Source organism: Danio rerio, chromosome 14 (genome assembly GCF_052040795.2).
Source record: "Danio rerio strain M-AB ecotype USA chromosome 14, GRCz13ab, whole genome shotgun sequence".
NCBI lineage: Eukaryota > Metazoa > Chordata > Actinopteri > Cypriniformes > Danionidae > Danio > Danio rerio.
In genome coordinates, this window is record NC_141034.1 from 17,953,793 (window position 1) to 17,974,621 (window position 20,829).

The 20,829-nt window shown below is 41.2% G+C and overlaps 2 protein-coding genes across 14 annotated transcripts in view; one reads left to right on the top strand and one right to left on the bottom strand.

Moving 5' to 3' along the window:
* immt (inner membrane protein, mitochondrial (mitofilin)) overlaps positions 1–20,829 on the top strand; it is a 905,839-nt gene that overhangs the window by 612,033 nt on the left and 272,977 nt on the right. The gene's annotated exons all lie outside the window — the stretch shown is intronic.
* flt4 (fms related receptor tyrosine kinase 4) overlaps positions 1–20,829 on the bottom strand; it is a 141,169-nt gene that overhangs the window by 28,592 nt on the left and 91,748 nt on the right. For 7 of the 13 annotated variants that reach the window (XM_087280074.1, NM_130945.2, XM_087280080.1 and 4 more), the window contains one exon: positions 2,717–2,848. The exons of the other annotated variants lie outside the window; for them this stretch is intronic. In XM_087280074.1, the coding sequence (XP_087136200.1) occupies positions 2,717–2,848 (132 nt within the window). The remainder of the gene's footprint in view (positions 1–2,716; positions 2,849–20,829) is intronic. 13 annotated transcript variants of the gene reach the window in all.

Consider the following 20,829-nt stretch of genomic DNA (forward strand, 5'->3'; position numbering starts at 1 on the left):
AGAGGGAATGTGATTAATGTTAGCTTCACATGTAACTATCAGGCACCTGTAGAATTTATGGGTTCTGGTAAAACATACAAATAAAATGGCCCGGGTGCTTTGAAAGTAATAGGATGAGCTGTCTGACAAAAAAGTGCCCTTATGAATTAAATTAGCAGAATGCCCTTCTGGATCTTTCATTTACTTCGAAGACATACTGACTACGCTTACAGGGACATCTATGATCTAGTTATTTGCCTTAATAGACAATAATATAATTAAGGTGTTTACGTGAAATGCATTCATGACAGAGTTGCCTGTAATTTTGGGTGACTAACTGCAGTTCGGCAGGTCCACATTCAATCATGAACATTTCAGACATGCCCCTGTGACAAACTGGGGTATAGACACAAATAAGGAGTAAGGACTGGTGAGAGTGCTATGGAATTTAATAACGCATGCCAAATGGAAAGAAAAAAACTTCCGGATTTCATGATGTGTGCGGTCCTTTACTGACAGCCACATGTGTTGATTTGTCGGAAAATATGGCCAAAATACCTGCATGATGGTAATAGTTTGATTGCGGTGATTACTTCAGTAACGCCACTAACATATGCATACTCCACATCTTAATTCCATTTCTGTTTAGTTCATTTATGACTTTGATAGATTAAGGTAATCAAAAGTCGCTGGTTGGAGCTTATGTAGGCCTTCAGTTCAAAATTTATGTTTAACTGAATAAACAGTTAGTAAACACAAGTACATCTTATTGAACATCATTTATTTTCATCACCAATTATCATAGTGGAAGAGTTTCTCAAGCAGTTTGTGATGCATATTGGAAACAGGAGATGATCCACTTGTCTAATTTGCCACCTGGCTTGAGAAACCCGTAGCACACATATTTTGAAAGCCTTTTGCAGAATTCAAATGAGCCATTTTATTAATTCCAAGATTACAGTGAGGTTAATCTAGATTTATAAAAAAAATCTCTGTTCACCTATAATTATTTTCAAAGTTTTTTTTAAATTAAAATTAGAAAATAAGCAGCATCTCTTCTAAATAAAATAACTCTTGTTTATCCTGTGAATAATACTTTTAAACAGTGCTTTTCTTGAATTTTCTGTTAACAAATATTTTAATGTAAATAAAGTTTTATTATAATAGAAAATACTTAGTCTCAAGGCATCTTTGGCACGGCTTTCAATCATCGTAAATGTAGTAATAACGTGTCACGTGAAGTTATTTTTTGTGAAAGGAGACTGGGTTTGTCCATACCCGTGCGTTTGACGCAGAAGAATAATTCAGACCTAACAGAGCGGGGTCACGTGACGTGACTCTACACGTGATAGGGGAAGTAACTGAAAACATTGACCAGGAAAAAATTGTTCGATTATAGATTATGAATGTCGATTACGATTAATCATCTAGCCCTTAGTTAACCTAATTAACCTAACTGTAACTAAATTTAAATTGGACTATAAGCCAAATACTTTTATGAAGTATAAAACATTTAATAAAACTATTAAAAATAGAGTTGAAACAAATCCCACCCATAAATAGCAATTCGGAAATATTTGAATTTAATTTAAAAATATATAGAAATTCCAGCGGAGGGTAAATAGTTTTGTCATATAAACTTGTATAAGATGCATATACAGGTAAAGTCAGAATTATTAGCCCCCTTATGATTTTTTTTTTTCAAATATTTCACTAATGATGTTTAACAGAGCAAAAACATTTTCACAGTATGTCTGATAATATTTTTTTTTCTTCTGGAAAAATTCTTAATTGTATAATTTCAGCTATAATAAAAGCAGTTTTTAACTATTAGCCCATTTAAACTTTATTTTTTACCAATTGTCTACAGAACAAACCATAACTTGCCTAATTACCCTAACCTGCCTACTTAACCTAATTAACCTAGTTAAGCCTTTAAATGTCACTTTAAGCTGTATAGATGTGTCTTGAAAAATGTCTGATCAAATATTTTTTACTGTCTTCATGGCAAAGATAAAAAAAAATCAGTTATTAGAGATGAGCTATTGAAACTATTATGTTTAGAAATATGATCAGTTTATCATTCGGAGCCTGTCATGCATTCACTGATTCAGAGATTGTGTTGGAAAGGCGACAATTAGCTTTGATGAATAGAAAGTGAATGCAGACGTTTTTATTTTAATTTCAACTTGTTTACAGATTAAAAATATGGGAGAAATATGGGAAAATACTTAATGATAGGATGATATCAGGATAGAACGGTAAAATATGGGAGAATCAAGAGAAAAATGGGAAGATTGACATGTATGAGGTGAACAGTAAGTGTTTGTGGAACCACAGTTTTGCGAGATAATGCAAAACATCTTTGTGAGGGAACGCAAAAACGTAAAAGCATGTATTTTGCTATAACTCAGTTTTTTTTCTCCCACCTATTTTTTGTCTTCCACCCATTTTTTCCCCACCATCACGTCCCTTCCTGGTCTCAATATAATCACAACAAACACATGCTTATTTGAAGATTTATAACTTGTAGTTTTAGTTAGGGTAGTGTTAGGTTTCAAAATTAGTTAAAGACTATATGTTAAGTCAGCGTGTATATCCCCCACTATAAAAACAAATGAGCATTAACCTACTTCTTGTGTTTAGCTGGATAAATTAAAAGTCAAAAGAAAATTGTGAAGTAAGGACAGTGAACTGTGTTCTACAGCGCCACCTAACGCAGAGGAGAGGTTCTCACCAATCACTGACACCGTGGCGGAGGACTGAACGCAGCCCTTCTGGTTGCAGGCAGAGCAGGTGTACAGACCGGCGTCTTCCTCTCGCACTCGCTGAATGCTGAGAGTCCGATTGGAGTCCTGAAGGAGGATCCCTGTACACATCCACAAAACGGTCAAACACACAATCAGCTGTGGCTTTCACAGCTTTCTCTTTGTTATGTCTTTTTGTTATCTGAACCGCATTACAAAAAATAAAAAATCCATCGCGATAGACAGTGCAGCCTGTAATTTTCTTCAATGTACCTATACTTTCAGAAAATAATGAAAAAATAGGTTGATTCCCAGCCCTCTTGGCTTATGATACCAAATTGTTCTTTAATATTTTGCTGGTCAGGTCACTTTGTTGTATTATATACTGTACCTACAGTAGATATCACTTTTAAAAAATCACTTTTCACTATGTATGCTTGACCAATATACTGTCCACCATCTACTCAACACCTCTTTCTGATCTTGACTGTAACTTAAAAGTGTGTGCATTTTGTAAAGCTGCTTTGGGATGATAGTTAGATAGAAAAGCTCTAGACAAATAAACTAGATTAGAGGTGCCCAAACTCGGTCCTGGAGGGCTAGGGTCCTGCATATTTTAATTCCAATCCCAATTAAACACAACCAAACCAGTTAATCAAGCTCTTTCTAGGTATACTAAAATATCCAGGCAAGTGTGTTGAAGATGCAAAACTATGCAGGACACCAGCCCCCCAGGACCGAGTTTGGCCACCCCCAAACTAGATAAATTTAATTGATTTGCTTTGATGAAAAAAATTAATCAAATCATGCAAGAAAAAGAGAACAAGAAATCTCTGTGCTTGTACAGGGGGGTGGGGGGGGTTACTAGTTGTTTTCCTTCTGAAGAACAGTTTAAAGGGATAGATCACTCAAAAATCATTACTCACACTTCACTTCACTCACAGTTTCTTTTTTCTGTTCAACAGAAAAATAAGATATTTTGAAGATGATGGGAAGTAAATAGTAATTACATTTCTATTTTTGCCTGAACTATAGGATACTTGTTTGATCAATGGAATGGGTTGTGGCTGGAAGGGCATCTGCTGTGCAAAACATATGCCAGTTTAATTGGTGGTTCATTCCACTGTGGTGACCCTTGATAAATCAGGGACTAAACCAAAGGAAAACGATTGAATGAATGGTTTAGAGTCAAATGCTATTTTTTGAGACTTCTAAACAGTTTAAAGTCAGCTTCTGCCAAATCACTTTAATTGTGTTGGTGGTGGATCTTTATTTTTTACCTTACTGACAAAGAAACGCATTTAAACATAACATCAGTTTTTTTTTATATCATTTATATCACAGAATATTTGACCACACTTATTAAGTTACAGGTATCAGCTATTATTCCACTTTATTTTGCACTCTGAACAATATATATTTTAACTCAATGTGTGAGACTTCAGATTGCACAGCACTTTAGTACAGACCTGTCAAGCTTTTATCATATATTTATTTAGATAGATCATCTCTCAAAAGAAGAAAAAACTATGTGAACGAATCAAATACTGCAAAATAATAATAAAAAAAGAGAAAGAAACAGCAGAATATTCTAAAATGCTTAATGCAAACATGGTTTAGTCTATTAGTGGAATTTTAAAATTATTAATGATGCATTCAAACAGATCCCAAGCTAACAACAAACATGCAACAAGCAAACATATGCAAGCAAACAGATCCCAAACCCAAAACATGAACGGAAAATTAATTTTATGTATAATGTTGTTGTTTTTATAGTAACGCTCTTAACGAGAAAATTGGTTAACGTTCTTTTGAGTTAAAAAGATGACATCATCAGTGAGGTATATATTAGTGATCAGTCAGGACTACACGATAGAGACCTATTTGACTTTTAAAATCACAACATAAATAGCACAAAGTTGGCAAATAATAAATGCCAGTCAATAGCCCCTTTAATATATACAGAATAAATGTGTATCAATTGCATAGAAGAGATTTAAGAGAGTGTGAAAGCTGCTTAAGGCATGAGGGAGAGTTAAACCAATGTGCTGAACACTCGTAGACAGTGGCGTATATTTTTGGACATTTTTCCAAAAAGAAAAGAATGCCATTTTGAGCTGATTATTTTTGGAGGCAGAAAATTTGGTGCATCCCTAACTTTAGCAGTAAATTCCAGAAGTTTGCCTGAAGATTTTCTTTTTACTTTATGTATGGGACGAAACAGTAGCTGTGCATATACCCTATTCTGTGAAAAAATAAAGTAAATACAACAGAATTTCGACACTAAATTATTTTAGGCAAGTTCAAGCATGTTAAAGTTAATGGTATATTTTACTTGAAATTGTTTACGTCTACAGTTTCTCTATGAGTAAAAATCATAGTTATGAAATTAAGTAAAATCCACTGTACAAGCAAAGAATTCAAAATTAATTTTAAAAGCATTTCACTAAAATCTAATCTAAAGTTGAAAATGAAATGGTGACCTTAAATGGTGGACCTAAAATTTGCTAGTACTATGTTGAATTGACTGAGTTGTGGCAGATTTCTTGTTCTCAGCTTGGCCTCAGACTATAAAATGAAAATAAATGTTGAAGTCATCTTATTTTGTTTTGCTCCGGAATATAATTGTGATTATCTCCTAAATATGGGCAGGTTCATGTTATTGTAAAACTGTGTGGTAGTCTGTGGTTACTCTGAAGATAAGTTATAAAAAAGTAAGATTGCTTTTAAATATGTAATGAAATTAGCACAAACTAGTTTGCTAAGAAATTCGATGAATGTTTTTTTTTTTGTGCAAGCAGTTTGTATGACTTCATTTATTTGCGTAGTTCAACTAACTTAATCCAAAAAAAGTGTCATTTATTTAAAAAATTGGTTCACCCAAAAACTTAATTCTGTCATGATTTACTCACTGTTGACTTATTTAAAACTTGCATGAGTTTGCACTGTGAATTTAAATGTTTTATTGAAAATTTGCTAGTATTAAAAGGAAAATTTTTAGTTTTGGGTGAATCTTTTAATAATGTGGGATATGTTTGCTTCAGCTCAATGTCATAATCGAGACTGGATGTTTAAATAACTCTGAAAGCACATGCAACCTCCCAAGGAAAATGGTTTTGCTGTAAATAAAAAGCTAGTAAGATTGTAAAAAGTTGCAATACTTTCCTATTTATTATTATCATTTAATGATTACACATAGTGACTAATATATAGCACCATCTCAGATGTACACACTGGCAACTATAAATAGATGAAGTGGTGAAGGTCCAAACTGCAGTTTCAATGTATTCAAATGGTCCTACATGATCTGAGCTGAGAAACAAGGGTCTTATCTAGTGAAAGAATCTGCCTTTTTCTAAAAATGTATTTACTTATTTATTGAACTGGCAGTGCATAGCACAACTTATTCTTTAATGACGTCCATGTTTAATCGCAATCGATAAGACTTATTGATTAAAATTATAATCAGCAATTTATCAATCATATCGTTTGCGCATATATATATATATATATATATATATATATATATATATATATATATATATATATATATATATATATATACAGTGCTCAGCATAATTGAGTACACCCCCTTTTGAAAATGGATATTTCTCACTGAATTTAGAATTTAGGCAATGTATTTTGGTGCATTCAAACAAAACTGATTTATTAAACAGATATATTTATTAAAATCATATTTTAGTCACCAAACATATTTAGAAATTGAAAGGTAGTACAATGAAATTCAAGCAAAATATTGCAAAAAAAAATAAAAAAATTACAACCTACTGAATTTACGTTAAACTACATTTTTCAATTTTTTTGCTTCTCTTGATTCTTCCCCTTTAAAATTTGTATTTAATATTTTTCTATAACATGTAAATTGGGGTGTATTAGTTTTTAGACCGTTATCATAAGTTGTCATTAAGGTTCTATCTGACATTTTTGTCAAAATTGAGTTATTGACATTCTTATTAAATGACAACTTGTTTACATTATGGGATGCTTTTTTATAAGTCATTAAGATTTTTAAACCTTTTATTTTAAAAACAAATGTTACACACATACTGTTTGCTATGGAATGCAAAAACTTTGAACCTTATAATTCCAAGGTGATGATATATATATATATATATATATATATATATATATATATATATATATATATATATATATATATATATATATATATATATATATATATCAGAGGTGTGGACTCGAGTCATGTGACTTGGACTCGAGTCAGACTCGAGTCATGAATTTGATGACTTTAGACTCGACTTGACAAAATATAAAAAGACTTGCAACTCGACTTGGACTTGAACATAAATGACTCGGACTTTGACTAGGACTTGCCCCTATTGACTTGTAAAGACTTGCTGCTTCCCATGAAAAGCCCAACGATAAAAAAGTATGTTGACATAGACCTCTCTCTCCGTTTATGTGTGCGTGTGTGTGACAGCATGCGCGCGCGCGCGTGTGTGTGAGCATGCGCGCTTTCGGCATGACGTCCAATCGAAGCACGGTAGATTGTTTTGATTCGACAGTATCCAACGTGACTACTATGAGGCGCGGGAGTGGACAAAAGTCAAGCGAACGCAGAGAGAATTTGAATTTGAACTTGAGATCGAGCCAATACTCGCGTGCCAATACTCGCTCTCTCTCTCTCTCTCTCTCTCTCTCTCTCACATACAACATACACCTCTCTCTCTCTCTCTCTCTCTCTCACATACAACATACACCTCTCTCTCTCTCTCTCTCTCTCTCTCTCTCTCTCTCTCTCTCTCTCTCTCTCGTGCATTCAGTCTCTTTGCGTTCGCTTGACTTTTGTTTACGATGGCGTCTCATACCTTTAGTGCTTTTGCTCTCACGGGATCCTGTTAAACTGACCCTTCGCTAAGCCACGCCCAAAAACCGCCACCCACCAATCGCGGCTTACCAATCGTAGCTACGGGCAGAGGCTCTGTCAAGCTTTCGAGCGAGGGAAACAAGCCAAATCGTTGCGCAATTGGATTGTGAAAATCTGACACCCGCTATCCTAAAAGTTTGGACTGGGTGGTGGGATTTTTTCCCTTTTCAAAACCAAAGCCCAAGAGGAGAAATGCCAGCGTGGATCAAGCTGTGTGAGGGGCGGTAAAGGAGTTAACAGCTAAGTTGGTTTTGTTTTCGATATTCACATTCAGTGATAGGTGGCAATAACTCACACTCCTCTTATCCTAAACAGATCTAAACTGTGTTTCTTATAATAAAAAAAAACAAAAAAAAAAAACAAAGCAGGTTATGCTTCCCAGCGGTCTTTTTCTTTTTTTCCCACTCGATATTATGAGCCAGGGCTCGACAATAAGGACTGCCCGATGGCCCGGGGCCAGCGTGCGAGACAGTCGGGCCAGTGTACAAAATGTTACTGGCTCGATCGGGCCAGCTGCTGCCTTTTTGCCTGCCAGATCGAGCCAGAGCTGCGTGCTGCGACTGTCTGTCAATTGTGTGCAAATACAATCTTACGGTGCTCTCACACATAGACGTTTGTTTCGGAATCTGTCTCGTTTCACCCGTTAGCGCGTTTTTTAGTATTATATCCAGCAGTTGCGCTCGCTTCCGCGCCAAATCAATCAGTCCAAGATCGCCTGAATGAGACGCGGTCTCTGTCCTATTGAGCGTATCGATTGTAGCGAGAAAACAAAACAATGCAACGAACTAACGACCCAGGCTATATCACAGTGTATCATGATCGTGTAATAGCCATATATACGGCTATATAAAGAGGGAATGATGAGCAGGGCGAGATGTCATTCTTACCGGTAAATGCGAAAGTGAAAGCATGCTGAAATATTACCGAGAGCTGTTTATCCAGCCTGATCTCGGTTTATCCGTCAGGAAAATTGACCGAAATTACTATCTGTTAATTTTTCCATATTTTAATCGTATAAAATGTTGTATTAGGCCTGTTGTTTTGTTCATTTCCGCACTGACAGCTCGAAAGAAAGATTTACATTGATCTGATGCAGTATCGGTTCATCTGCTATGTCTCTCTATAATTTAAGCCTAAAATACAGAATTATAGTCAACGTTTCTTTAATAGATTGGTTAATTCAATTGATCGATTTCTACAAAACCTGACAATTGAAATGAGGCTCTGTATATATGAGAAAGTCTGACCTCGATTTGTATTCGGTGACGATGTCTGTGGGTTGTTAAATTAAAGTGCACATTTTCACTTATAAAATATTCTATACACAATACACAAACGTTTGGGGTCAGTGTGATTAAATATGTTAAAATAAGCTTCTTCTGCTCACCAAGGCTGCAATTATTTCATCATAAATACAAATTGTGAAATGTTGCACTATAAAATAACTGTTCAAAAGTAGTTTATCATGTAATTTATTCATTTATTCCAGTGATTTTAAAGATGAGATTTCAGCTTCATTACTCCAGTCACATGATCCTTCAGAAATCACTAATATTAATTATTATTATATTTATTAATGGTAATAGTTATAAAATCAATAATGTCTGGAGTAACTATTTTATTTGAAACTAAATACAATAACAAAGCAGTTATTTAAAATTTTAATAAATATTTAACAATTACACCTTTTTTACATTTATAAATATAGCCTTGATGAACTGAATAGTTTTCCTTAAACATTTTAAAAATTACCGTAAATATATATACAGATTTATTAGCCCCCTTTTGTTTTTTGTTTTTTGTTTTTAAAATATTTCCTAAATGATGTTTAACAAAGCAAAGAAATGTTGATATTTTGTCTGATAATATTTTTTCCTCTGAACAAAATCTTATTTGTTTTATTTTGGCTAGAATAAAAACATTTTTAAAACCATTTTAAGGTAAAATTTATTAGCCTCTTAAGCTAATTGTTTTTCAGACTGTCTACAGAACAAACCATCATTATACAATAACTTGCCTAATTACCCTAACCTGCCTAGTTAACCTAATTACCCTAGTTAAGCCTTTAAATGTCACTTTAAGCTGTATAGAAGTGTCTTGAAGAATATCTAGTAAAATATTATTTACAGTCATCATGACAAAGATAAAATAAATCAGTTATTAGAGATGAGTTATTAAAACTATTATGTTTAGAAATGTGCTGAAAAAATCTGTTCTCTGTTAAATAGAAATTGGGGAAAAAAATAAACAGGGGTGCTAATAATTTAGGGGAACTAATAATTCTGAAATCAACTGTGTGTGTGTGTGTGTGTGTATACACACACACACACGCACATTCAAATAGCGATTAACTTCTTTTTTTTTTTTTTGGTGGGGCCAGTGAAAATTTGGGCAGGGCAAGTAAAAATCAGAACCACTGGCCCGATCGGGCCAGTAGAAAAAATCCTTAGCGTTGAACCCTGTGAGCACTGCTTAGTTTAAACCCTCGCTATTGTAACGCATATAAATACATACACTACTATTTGCTGGTAGGAAAAATCTATTTGTTCACTTCTGTTATTTATACTTTGATTTGCATTTCAATTTTTTTTCTTCCACTTAACTGCAAATTTGAATAAAAACTGGATAAAGAGCACACAAACATGCTGACAGTAATAGGTACTGTACACTGTTATGGGTCAATGATGCTAATATTCGGCACAAATCCATCAGTTTCTTAGGTTATTAGATTATTTTATAATTTCACCTCTCCTGCTGTGCATGAACTATGCTGTTGAATGTTCAGCGTATGAGGTGGCTAGGCTAACCTTGCTTCAATTTTGATAAAATTATTTTCTAATCAGTTGCTATTATGTTGTGAATATACCCCTGTAATGTATACTGCAGTCCTCTTTTGTCTGGCTTTCTCAGATATCTCACCTGTTTGCCAAAAATGACTAATTAAATCCTTGGGAATGTCTGACACCAGCGCATACACACTGTAATAGATGTGCCAGGCATGAAAGCTTGACAGGCGTAGTAGCAACAGTAACTAAGGAGGGCGAGGCTTAGCGAAGGGTTATTCCAAGAATGTTGATATGGTTTCTTTCTTGCTTTACTATTTATTAACAATACACAAAAAACTAAAAGGTTAAGGTAAATTCTTTAATAAATTCTAATGTTTTTGAGTATTATACTTGTTGTATACTTGTATTATACTTATGTTTTAGGCTAGTATTATTTACGACTTGTTAATGAATGCTTCATAATTCAGTAGTATTACCAATAGTGAACAGATAAAATAATACAAAGTGTAGTTTTACTACAGTAAAGTGTAGTGATTTGTAGTATAAAATACCCTATATTGTAAAATAATACAGCACTGGGTAATTTGTTTATATTACACTTGTGTTACCATAGCAACTATAGTATTACCACAACTGATCAATTGAAGTTCTTTACTGTAGGAGGCTACTGTTCAAAACACAGTACATGCCAATATACGTGTTCAGGGGCCCTGTGGAACAGCTTTCCTCAAAATGAAGAGGATGACATGGAAAATGTCCTCCACAATCTCATCAGCAAAGTGGAAGCCAGCAGACACTAGTTTACTTTATTTTAGCTGCCATGATAAAATGAGATTGATAGTGAGATTACAGTAGACTATAATACCTTTTCAAGTGTTTCCTTATTTTTATCACAGTTACATTTCTGCTTGCATTAGTTTTTGTTTAAATGCTTTTAAAATAAAATGTATTCTTTACATCCAACATCTATTCCAGGGGTGCCTTATAGTGGTGTAAACCCCTTTACAAGGGGTGTTACCCCTGTGTAAACTCTAGCCACCCCTGTGGCCAACCCGATATGATTTTGCTGTTGACATTATTTATTTAAATCTACTTACATAAATGCAATACAATGCAATATTTCAATAAATAAATAGCCACTAAAAAATTATTGTGGATTGATTGGTGCCACTGACGTAGCTGGCCTCTTCTGGCCCCCCTTAAGCAAATTTTCAGGGGGGCACCACTGGTCTATTCTCTGTCTTTAAGTGTTTGAAACTGAAAATATCTCATCATATAAAACAACCAAAAATGTTATGGTTTATTAGATTAAACATTTAATATGTAAGTCTATTTTAGTATTTTGGTTATTGTTATTAAACAGTGCAGCAATATGAATCATATCAAAAAGCATGAAAGGAAGAGGGAACACGACACAAATTGTGAGTTTGCATATAATCTCTGAGAGCGCTCAAGAAAATTTGTGTGTGAGCAGTGCATATTTGAGAGCGAGAGAAAATTTGAGAACTCGCAATCAGTTTTGTCCACAAACAGAGGAAATCCGTGCACGAGCATCACACAAGGTAGAGAGCAAAGCTCTTCAACGCTATGTGAAGAAAACAACATTATTGTTTGTATGAAGTAGCCTACTTCATTAACAATATGTGCTACCATTTTACATTGCTGCAAGACAGATTTGCAGCAATATCTTTTTAGCACACACGAGATTCAATTGACAAAATTCCAATTTCACTCAATTTAACTTTGCAGCATATACAGGAGTTGGTCTACTGCTACCACATTGAGGTTATGTAATTTTGGTTAATCACAAGTTGATCACCGAAGACATAACATACGGGCACAACTAAACTTAATGAATTAGACAGCAGTAGACCTGCAATTTCTGGGTGATGAGGCAAAATGGAGTCTTTTTTTGGTGGAACTCGTTCTTGTGCATTATGGTGTGGAGACGAGACGCAGCACTGTTCAGTACTTTTTCAGAAAATTGCATTTGTATTTTTATATATCTGAGCAATGTTCTTTAATAAAAAAAGGTTTGTTTAATTAATACAGATCTTACAACCATACCTAATCTGTATATATTTTATTTTTCTGTTAAAAAGACTCGAAAAGACTCGAAAATCAAACTGCAGGACTTTGGACTTGACTTGAGACTTGTTGCCTTTGACTCGGGACTTGACTCGGGACTTGCCTGTCTTGACTCGGGACTTGACTCGGGACTTGAGGGCAATGAATTGAGACTTACTTGTGACTTGCCAAACAATGACTTGGTCCCACCTCTGATATATATATATATATATGCATTCGGTGACACAACAACTACAATTTGCCCAGATCAGCCTCTCTTTTACAATATGATCCTCAGATATCTGTGTTGAAGTGTTAATCAAACCTGCTCTAATTGACTGCAGTGTATTTTGCAATCTCTAAAAAAAGTCTGTGGTTTTTGAGGTTAAAATGAGCTGAGCTAAACTTAATCACATATTCCAGTCACCCACTCCGATAGCACACATGGTGACCTTCTGGTAATAGCTCTTGAACTTTTTCAACTTTTTGTTTGCTAGTGATATAATATCTTCCCCATAATGCCAATCCACAAACAGCACAGCACATGCTCTGCATTTGAATTCACTTACATCCCACTGTCAACCCACATACATTCCCCGAGCTGTGTTGTTTTGTTCCTGCTATTTCTAATATACTATTAGATCGCAGTCCGGTGGCCGCCCAACTTCCAATCCAACCACCTCACAAATCTTCACTACATTAGCGTGAATGGATTGTGCTTATGTCAGTGCTGGAATTCAATTTTATGCGCGAGAAAGCGAGTGTTAGTATGTGCTCATGAATAAGTGTGTTCCTATTCAAATGTGCTAAGCTGGAGGGGATTGCTGCGGTGCAGATAATGTAATCTGTAATGGCATCGCTTTAGACTAGAACATTTATGTTAATTTGAAGGGGGGCTGAACAACATGCAAAGAAATTGAGAAAATCCGCTGGAAAGAAAGCAAGCTGAGAAAAATTGTGTAAATCTAAAGCGGACAATGCTATATCTCTATACTCATAGATATGTGTATTATTTCATTCTCATATCTAAACTTGTATTCTGCACAATATTGACTACAAAAAACACCTCAGACGTAGTTCACTACAAGAGTTTACGTAAAGTTGTTTTTTATTGTACAAAAAGTAAGAAACTGGGAATGCTGCAATGGTTTCCTTAATGAACAGTTGATATAGTATACATTTGAGCAGGGATGTATAGTAACGAAGTAGAACTACTTTACTACTGTACTTAAGTACTAAAAGTCAGTATTTTTACTCTACTGGAGTATTGTTTTTTTCTCCTACTACCACTTTTACTTCAGTACATATTGAACGTATGATGACATACGATGAGTTTAATACTTTTACTCCGATAGATTTTTTTATGTGCTGCATCGTTACTCGTTACAATTATAAAATGTTACGAATCATTCCAAACTCACGTTCTAACTGCCAGAGCAGCAGATGGCTCTGTCACAGGTTTGAATAAGCTGGCTTGTCATCATTCAGAAAAATAATGAATCCAAGAAGACAGCGCTGCCTGCCTGCATTGAGAGCACTTTAGTTTATTTTCGACAGGGAAAACCCAGAAATTCCACCTTCACCTCCTTCACTATCAACTGGTCGTGGCGATGAGGAAGAAGACCACCCTTTTTAGAGTCCATGTTTGCATTTGTCGGAGTAAAAGACAATTCATATAGAATGAAGTGCATACTCTGCCTCCCGTGAAATAATGGCCTTCAAAAATTTACAGTCGAATTTGAAGAAACATATGAAGGTAAGTTAAAAAATAATATAATACACAAAACACAGCGGTTTGAGCTATCTGTAAGAGCTAGATAAGTTAACCAATGTTAGCTACCCATGTTTCATAACATGCTGCAATGTTCACCTAATGTTAACGTTAACTCATAAAGGCTGTGTCACACTGAATGGTGTTTTTGACCCATCGTGGAGATTATCAATCGTTTGCGGGTATCTGGGAGTCTCTATGCATTTGCAGTAGACTTGGGATATATATATATATATATATATATATATATATATATATATATATATATATATATATATATATATATATATAATAAATCCTGTTCCCCTTCGGGGGGAACTTCAGCACTATAAGTGGATTTGATTGTAAAATCCACGCATTGGGAGGTTCGGTTCAGAAGCTACTCGTCTGAAAGAGTATTGAACGGGCCAATTAAGAATGAATTGGCAGCGCAAGCCTGCGCAGGTGAGCGGCATAAGCAATCAACTGAGTATATAAGCTCACCTGGCGCAGCAGACGCTATCCTTTTCGCTTCAGAGACTTTCTGATCGAGTCGATGAGGGTTCCTCCTGCTGTGACCAGCGATTCTGAGCGAACGAGAGCATTCTCCCGGTCCAGAGTGTGTACACGCAGTGGCAGACGGTCGAGCTGGGTTTCTCCCTTGCCTGGCGTTCTTTGGGTCCGGTCCTCCAGAGCGGTGCGTATAAAGTTGCAAACTTCACAGAAAGAGCAACACAGTCGTGCAGCACGTCCTTATCAGGACGGCGCTCCGACTGTGCGTTTCTGGATGCGGTGGTTTCCTGTCCTCGGATGATGGGCGCGGGCACTGTGTTACATGTCTGGGGGTCCAGCATGTTAATGCGCTGCTCGCGGGCAGTTCATGTCGTCATTGCGATGCCATGACTGTTGCGCAGGATCGCGGTTAGCCTTTGCAAAAAGGCGAACCACCCCAGTTGTCCCCTGCTCTGCAGCGGGCACTCGGGCAGATCTGAGGGTTTCAGCGAGAGATAATCCGTCGCCCACGGGCCCGCGGACCTCCCGCTCCTCTAAGCGCTCCATCCAAGCTTCGGGCGGAGGAAGCGATCCGTCTAACAGATGGTAGCCCTTACGCCCGATGACACCGGAGACCAGATGTCCACCGCGGCATCGGAGGGTGGGCTTTCATTGTCCGATGATGATCCAGACCCGCTCGCCCCCTTCGGGCTGGTGAGCGCTGTCACTACGGATCCTGAAACGGACATGTTAGCCGTGCTTTCCCGGGCTGCTTCGGCCGTGGGTTGGAGATGGTTTATCCCCCAGCTCCGCGGCCGGACCGACTAGAGGGGCGTTCCCTTCTTCCCGGAGGTGCACAGTAGGCTCACGCGGTCTTGTAAAGCACTTTTTTCTGCTCGTGCTGCGTGTTCCTCCACCCTAACCACTCTTGACGGTGAAACAGCCAGGGGGTATGTGGCGATTCCTCAGGTTGAGTGCGCGATGGCGGTAAATCCGCGCGGCGCCTCTTCTTGGCGGGGTCCGCCTCGTCTCCCATCCAAAGCCTGTAAGTTATCTACCTCCCTCGGAGCTAGAGCTTACATAGCTGCGGGCCAGGCTGCTTCCGCCTTGCATGCGATAGCCACCTACCAGCGCTACCAAGCGCAGGCGCTGGCCGAGCTGCACGAGGGTGTGTCCAACCCAGGCTTACGAGCTTCGCACCGCCGCCGACTTAGCTCTTCGGACTACTGAGTCCGCTGCGTGTGCGTTGGGGAGGACGATGTCCACATTAGTGGTCCAGGAGCGCCACCCCTGGCTGATATGCGCAAAGTCGACAAAGTCCGCTTTCTTGACTTCCCCATATCCCCAGCCAGGTTCGGCGACACTGTCTGTGAATTCACCCAGGAATTCAAGGCGGTGAGAGAGCAGTTGGTGGGTGATGTCTTATCGGCGGTCCGTAGCCCGCTCCGCCCGCCGTGCCATTCATACCTGCTCCTCGCCGAAGGCGTCCGCCTACGAGAGCTGCTCCGCCCCCGCACACGCCTAAGGCGAAGCGAGCGCGTCGGGCACCTCGGAAGCAGGCAGCCCCCCTGCCCAGAACGCCGCTAAGTCCGGCAACGGACCGCGAAGCGCCCCTGGGACAGGCCATCTGGAGAAGAGGGAACTTGCTCTTTCCCCGCTGGAGGGCGGGGCCCCATTTCCAACGGCACTTTTTACTGCCATGAAAACATTATGAAAGGGCACTTTTCACTTCCCCAGATGTGACAGCCCGAAATCTGCCAGTCTGGGACGCTATGCTTTCTAGCTTGCAGATTCGGTGCGTTTCGCCAGTGGCTCACGAGCGCTGGGAGGACGGTCTCCTTTCTCCCACCCCTCGAGCCTCCCCTCCGGAGCTCGGGTTTGGAGTGAGAGCAAATATCCCACCTCCAGCTTTTCCGTGGGACCCGCGAGCTTCCCGGATCAGCACACCCACTCCGCGCTGCCCCACTGCTGGTACGTCAGCGATTGTAGCGATGAGTCCATTAGCGAGAGCTCTGCCTGCCTGGTTAGCGCGGGCCAGCTCTTCGCGGTGGCTCATACGCACAATCAGACTCGGCTATGCGATTCAGTTCGCGAAACGGCCCCCCAAGTCACGGGTGTGTATTCACCAGGGTCAGCCCCCTGTCCGCCCCTGTCTTGCGAGAGGAGATTGCTGTCCTCCTGGCGAAGGATGCAATCGAGCCGCTCCCTCCAGCCGAGATGGAGAGCGGGTTTTACAGCCCACGCTTCATCGTGCCCAAAAAGAGCGGTGGGTCACGGCCAATCCTAGATCTGCGCGTTTTGAACCGCTGCCTGCACAAGCTGCCGTTCAGAATGCTCACGCAGAAGCGCATCCTCCGGTGCGTTCGTCCTCTGGGTTGGTCTGCAGCATTAGACCTGATGGACGCGTATTTCCATGTCTCCACTCTTCCTCGCCACCGACAGTTTCTGCGGTTTGCGTTTGAAGGTCGAGCTTGGCAATACAAAGCCCTCCCCTTCGGGCTCTCTCTGTCTCCGCGGGTCCTCACCAAGCCCGCGGAGGGTGCCTCAGCGCCCCTTCGGCTCGCGGGCATCTGCATACTCAATTTCTTTACGACTGGCTGAATTGCCCTCTCTTTTGATTATGCACAGAGTTGATTATGCACAGAGACAAAGTGCTCTGGCACTTCCACCTGTGGGGGTTTCAGGTCAACCGAGAAAAGAGCAAACTCGCCCCCGTGCAGAGGATCTCTTCTCTCGGGCTGGAGCTGGACTCGGTCACCATGGCAGCGCGCCTCTCCGGAGAGCGCGCTCAGCTGATGCTGTACTGTCTGAGAGAGCTCGACAGTAAAATAGTGGTCCCACTGAAACAATTTCAGAGGCTCCTGGGGCATATGGCATCCGCAGCCGCTTCATGCCGCTCGGATTATTCTATATGAGACCACTTCAGCACTGGCTTCACGATCGAGTCCCCAGACGCGCATGGCACGCGCGCGCACACCGAGTCTCTGTTACTGCGCTGTGTCGCCGCGCCCTCAGCCCTTGGAGCGACCCCTCGTTCCTACAGGCCTGGGTGTCTCTAGAACAGGCGTCCAGTCTTGTTGTCGTTTCAGCAGACGCTTCCAACACGGGCTGGGGGGCTGTGCGTTGCGGGCATGCGGCTGCGGACCTGTGGAAAGGTACCCAGTTGCATTGGCATATCGCCTGGAGCTGTTGGCAGTGTTCCCCGCTCTCCACCGTTTTTTTCCGGTGTTGGAGCGGCAACACGTGCTGGTCAGGACGGACAGTACGGCGGCGGTGGCGTATATCAGCCGTATAGGGGGTATGCGCTCTCGCCGCATGTCTCAGCTCGCCCGCCGTCTGCTCCTCTGGAGTCATCCGCGGCTGAAATCGCTGCACGCCATTCATATTCAGGCAAGCTCAACCGTGCAGCCGATGCGCTCTCACGGCAGCCTTGCGTCCTGGAGCATGGAGACTCCACCCCGAGTCTGTTCAGCTGATATGGGCGCGATTCGGGGAAGCCCAGATCGATCTGTTGCTTCCCCCGAGATCGCTCATTGCCAGTTGTTCTTTCCCTGACCGAGTGCTCTCGGCACGGATGCACTGGCTTACAGCTGGCCTCGGGGCACGCGCAATACGCGTTTCCCCCAGTGAGCCTGCTCGCGCAGTTACTGTGCATGGTCAGGGAGGACGAGGAACAGGTTGCTGGTTGCGCCCCTCTGGCTCAACCGGACCTGGATGTCAGAGCTCTCCCTCGCGATAGCCCTCCCCTGGCAGTCCCTTCGAGAGAGCACCTACTCTCTCAGGGACAGGGCACCACCTGGCACCCTCGCCGATCTTTGAAGAGATTTTTAGACGCGAGGAAGACTTAGGTAACCTCCGATTGCGGTGGCTAATACCGTCACTCGGGCTAGAGCCCCCTCCCCGAGCGCGCCTATGCCCTGACGTGAAGTCTATTCACTGAATGGTGTGTCTCTCGCTGAGAAGACCCCCGTAATTTGCCAGATCAGCGTTGTGCTTTCTTTACGCCGAGAGAAGTTGGAGAGCAGGCTGTCGCCCTCCACACTCAAGGTTACGTGGCTGCCATCTCCGCTCTCATAACGCGGTGGCTGGCAGCACCGTGGGAACGCATAACCTCATCATCCGGTTCCTCAGGGGCGTTAAGCGAATTAATCCACCCCGCCCCCCTTCATGCCCTCTTAGGATCTCGCCCTCGCTACACAAGCCGCGTCAGATCCCTTCGATCCTCGACTCAGTATATTTCTGTCCCTGAAGACAGCTCTGCTGGTCGCGTTGATATCGATTAGAGGGTCGGGGACCCGGAGGCATTTTTCGGTCAGTGACTCGTGCCTGTAATTGGGCTGGCTTCTCTCACGTATGAGACCCCGCCCGCGATATGTGCCCAAGGTTCCTACCACTCCGTTTTAATACGAGGTAGTGAGCCTGCAAGCGCTGCCCTCGGAGGAGGCAGACCCAGCCCTTATTTATTGTCCAGTTCGCGTTTTGCGTATTATCCGGACCGCACTCAGAGTTTAGATCATCTGAGCAGCTCTTCGTCTGTTATAGCGGTCGGCAGCAGGGAAGTGCCGTACCGAAATAAGTTCCCACTAGATTGTGGATGCCTTTCTTTCACTATCAGAGCCGAGATGAGCCGCGTCCCCCGAGAGCGCGTGCGCACTCCACTCGGAGCTTCGCATCCTCTCGAGCGCGCGCACGCGGCGCCCCTCTAACAGACATCTGTAGAGCTGCGGGCTGGGTGACACCCAACACATTTGCAAGGTTTTACAATCTGCGAGTGGAGCCGGTTTCCTCAAGGGTATTAGGTAACCCTTGGTGATTGAGGAAACAACTCGGTAGGGTGTTGAAACACGCTTGCTGCGCCATTTTCCCTAACACGGAGATACGTGCGCCTTTTTATCTGTCAGTAAAGTTCCCCGTCAGGTGAGCCCTGCAGATTCCTCCGTGGCCCCCAGCACTGACTCAGCGGAGGAGTCACTTGCTGGCCCACTACGTTGTAGGTCTGCCCGCTGGTCAGCCCGCGTTTTGGGTAAAGGTGTCTGCTATGCGTGGTCCCCACTAGGCGATCCCATATGCTTATTCAGCCACGGTTAAGTCCCCCCCCCCCTGGGCGGACCCGTGTCTTCCCTCCCCGCTAACCACTCTTTTGCTATGCGTACTCCCCCTTTTTAGGGCTAGTCCATATGTAAATTCTGCCATCTATCCCCCCTTGGGTAACGGATGGCCTCCGCAGCGTCCTCCCTATCGGGATTGCACGCTTCCCAACGTACTGTCGTATTTCCTAGAATTATCTAGATGCTCACGACACCCCAAAAAATATATATAAATCCGTAAAACTTCTGTTGAAGTAGGATAAATTAGGGCCAGGGACACGTTGGAGGACCGCGCCCCCCATGATGTGGGTGCGTCACGCTTGCTTGACTATCTCCTCATCGGGGGTGTTGGTAAGGTGCAGTCATTATGGCGCTTTCAATGGGCTCCCAATGCGTGGATTTTACAATCAAATCCACTTATAGTGCTGAAGTTCCCCCCGAAGGGGAACGTTCGAGGTTACTAAAGTAACCCTTCGTTCCCCGAGGAGGGGAACGGAAGCACTATACTCCGTCGCCATAATGACTGTCCCTTAGCTGTTGAAAGTCTCTTCAGCTTAAAAAGGATAGCGTCTGCTGCGCCAGGTGAGCTTATATACTCAGTTGATTGCTTATGCCGCTCACCTGCGCAGGCTTGCGCTGCCAATTCATTCTTAATTGGCCCGTTCAATACTCTTTCAGACGAGTAGCTTCTGAACCGAACCTCCCAATGCGTGGATTTTACAATCAAATCCACTTATAGTGCTTCCGTTCCCCTCCTCGGGGAACGAAGGGTTACTTTAGTAACCTCGAACGTTTCTTTTTGTTCTGCTTAACTTATGGGTCACGTGTCCCAAAAAAGATATTTAAAATAAACAAAAAAATATGATGTCATTTGACTGCTTTCTTTAATAACTACACAACAGAATACTTGTACTTTTACTTTCAGTATTTGAGTAGTACATTTTTAAATTAACTACTTGCAATACTTAAGTACAAAAAATGCTGAATACTTTAGTACTTCCACTTAAGTATG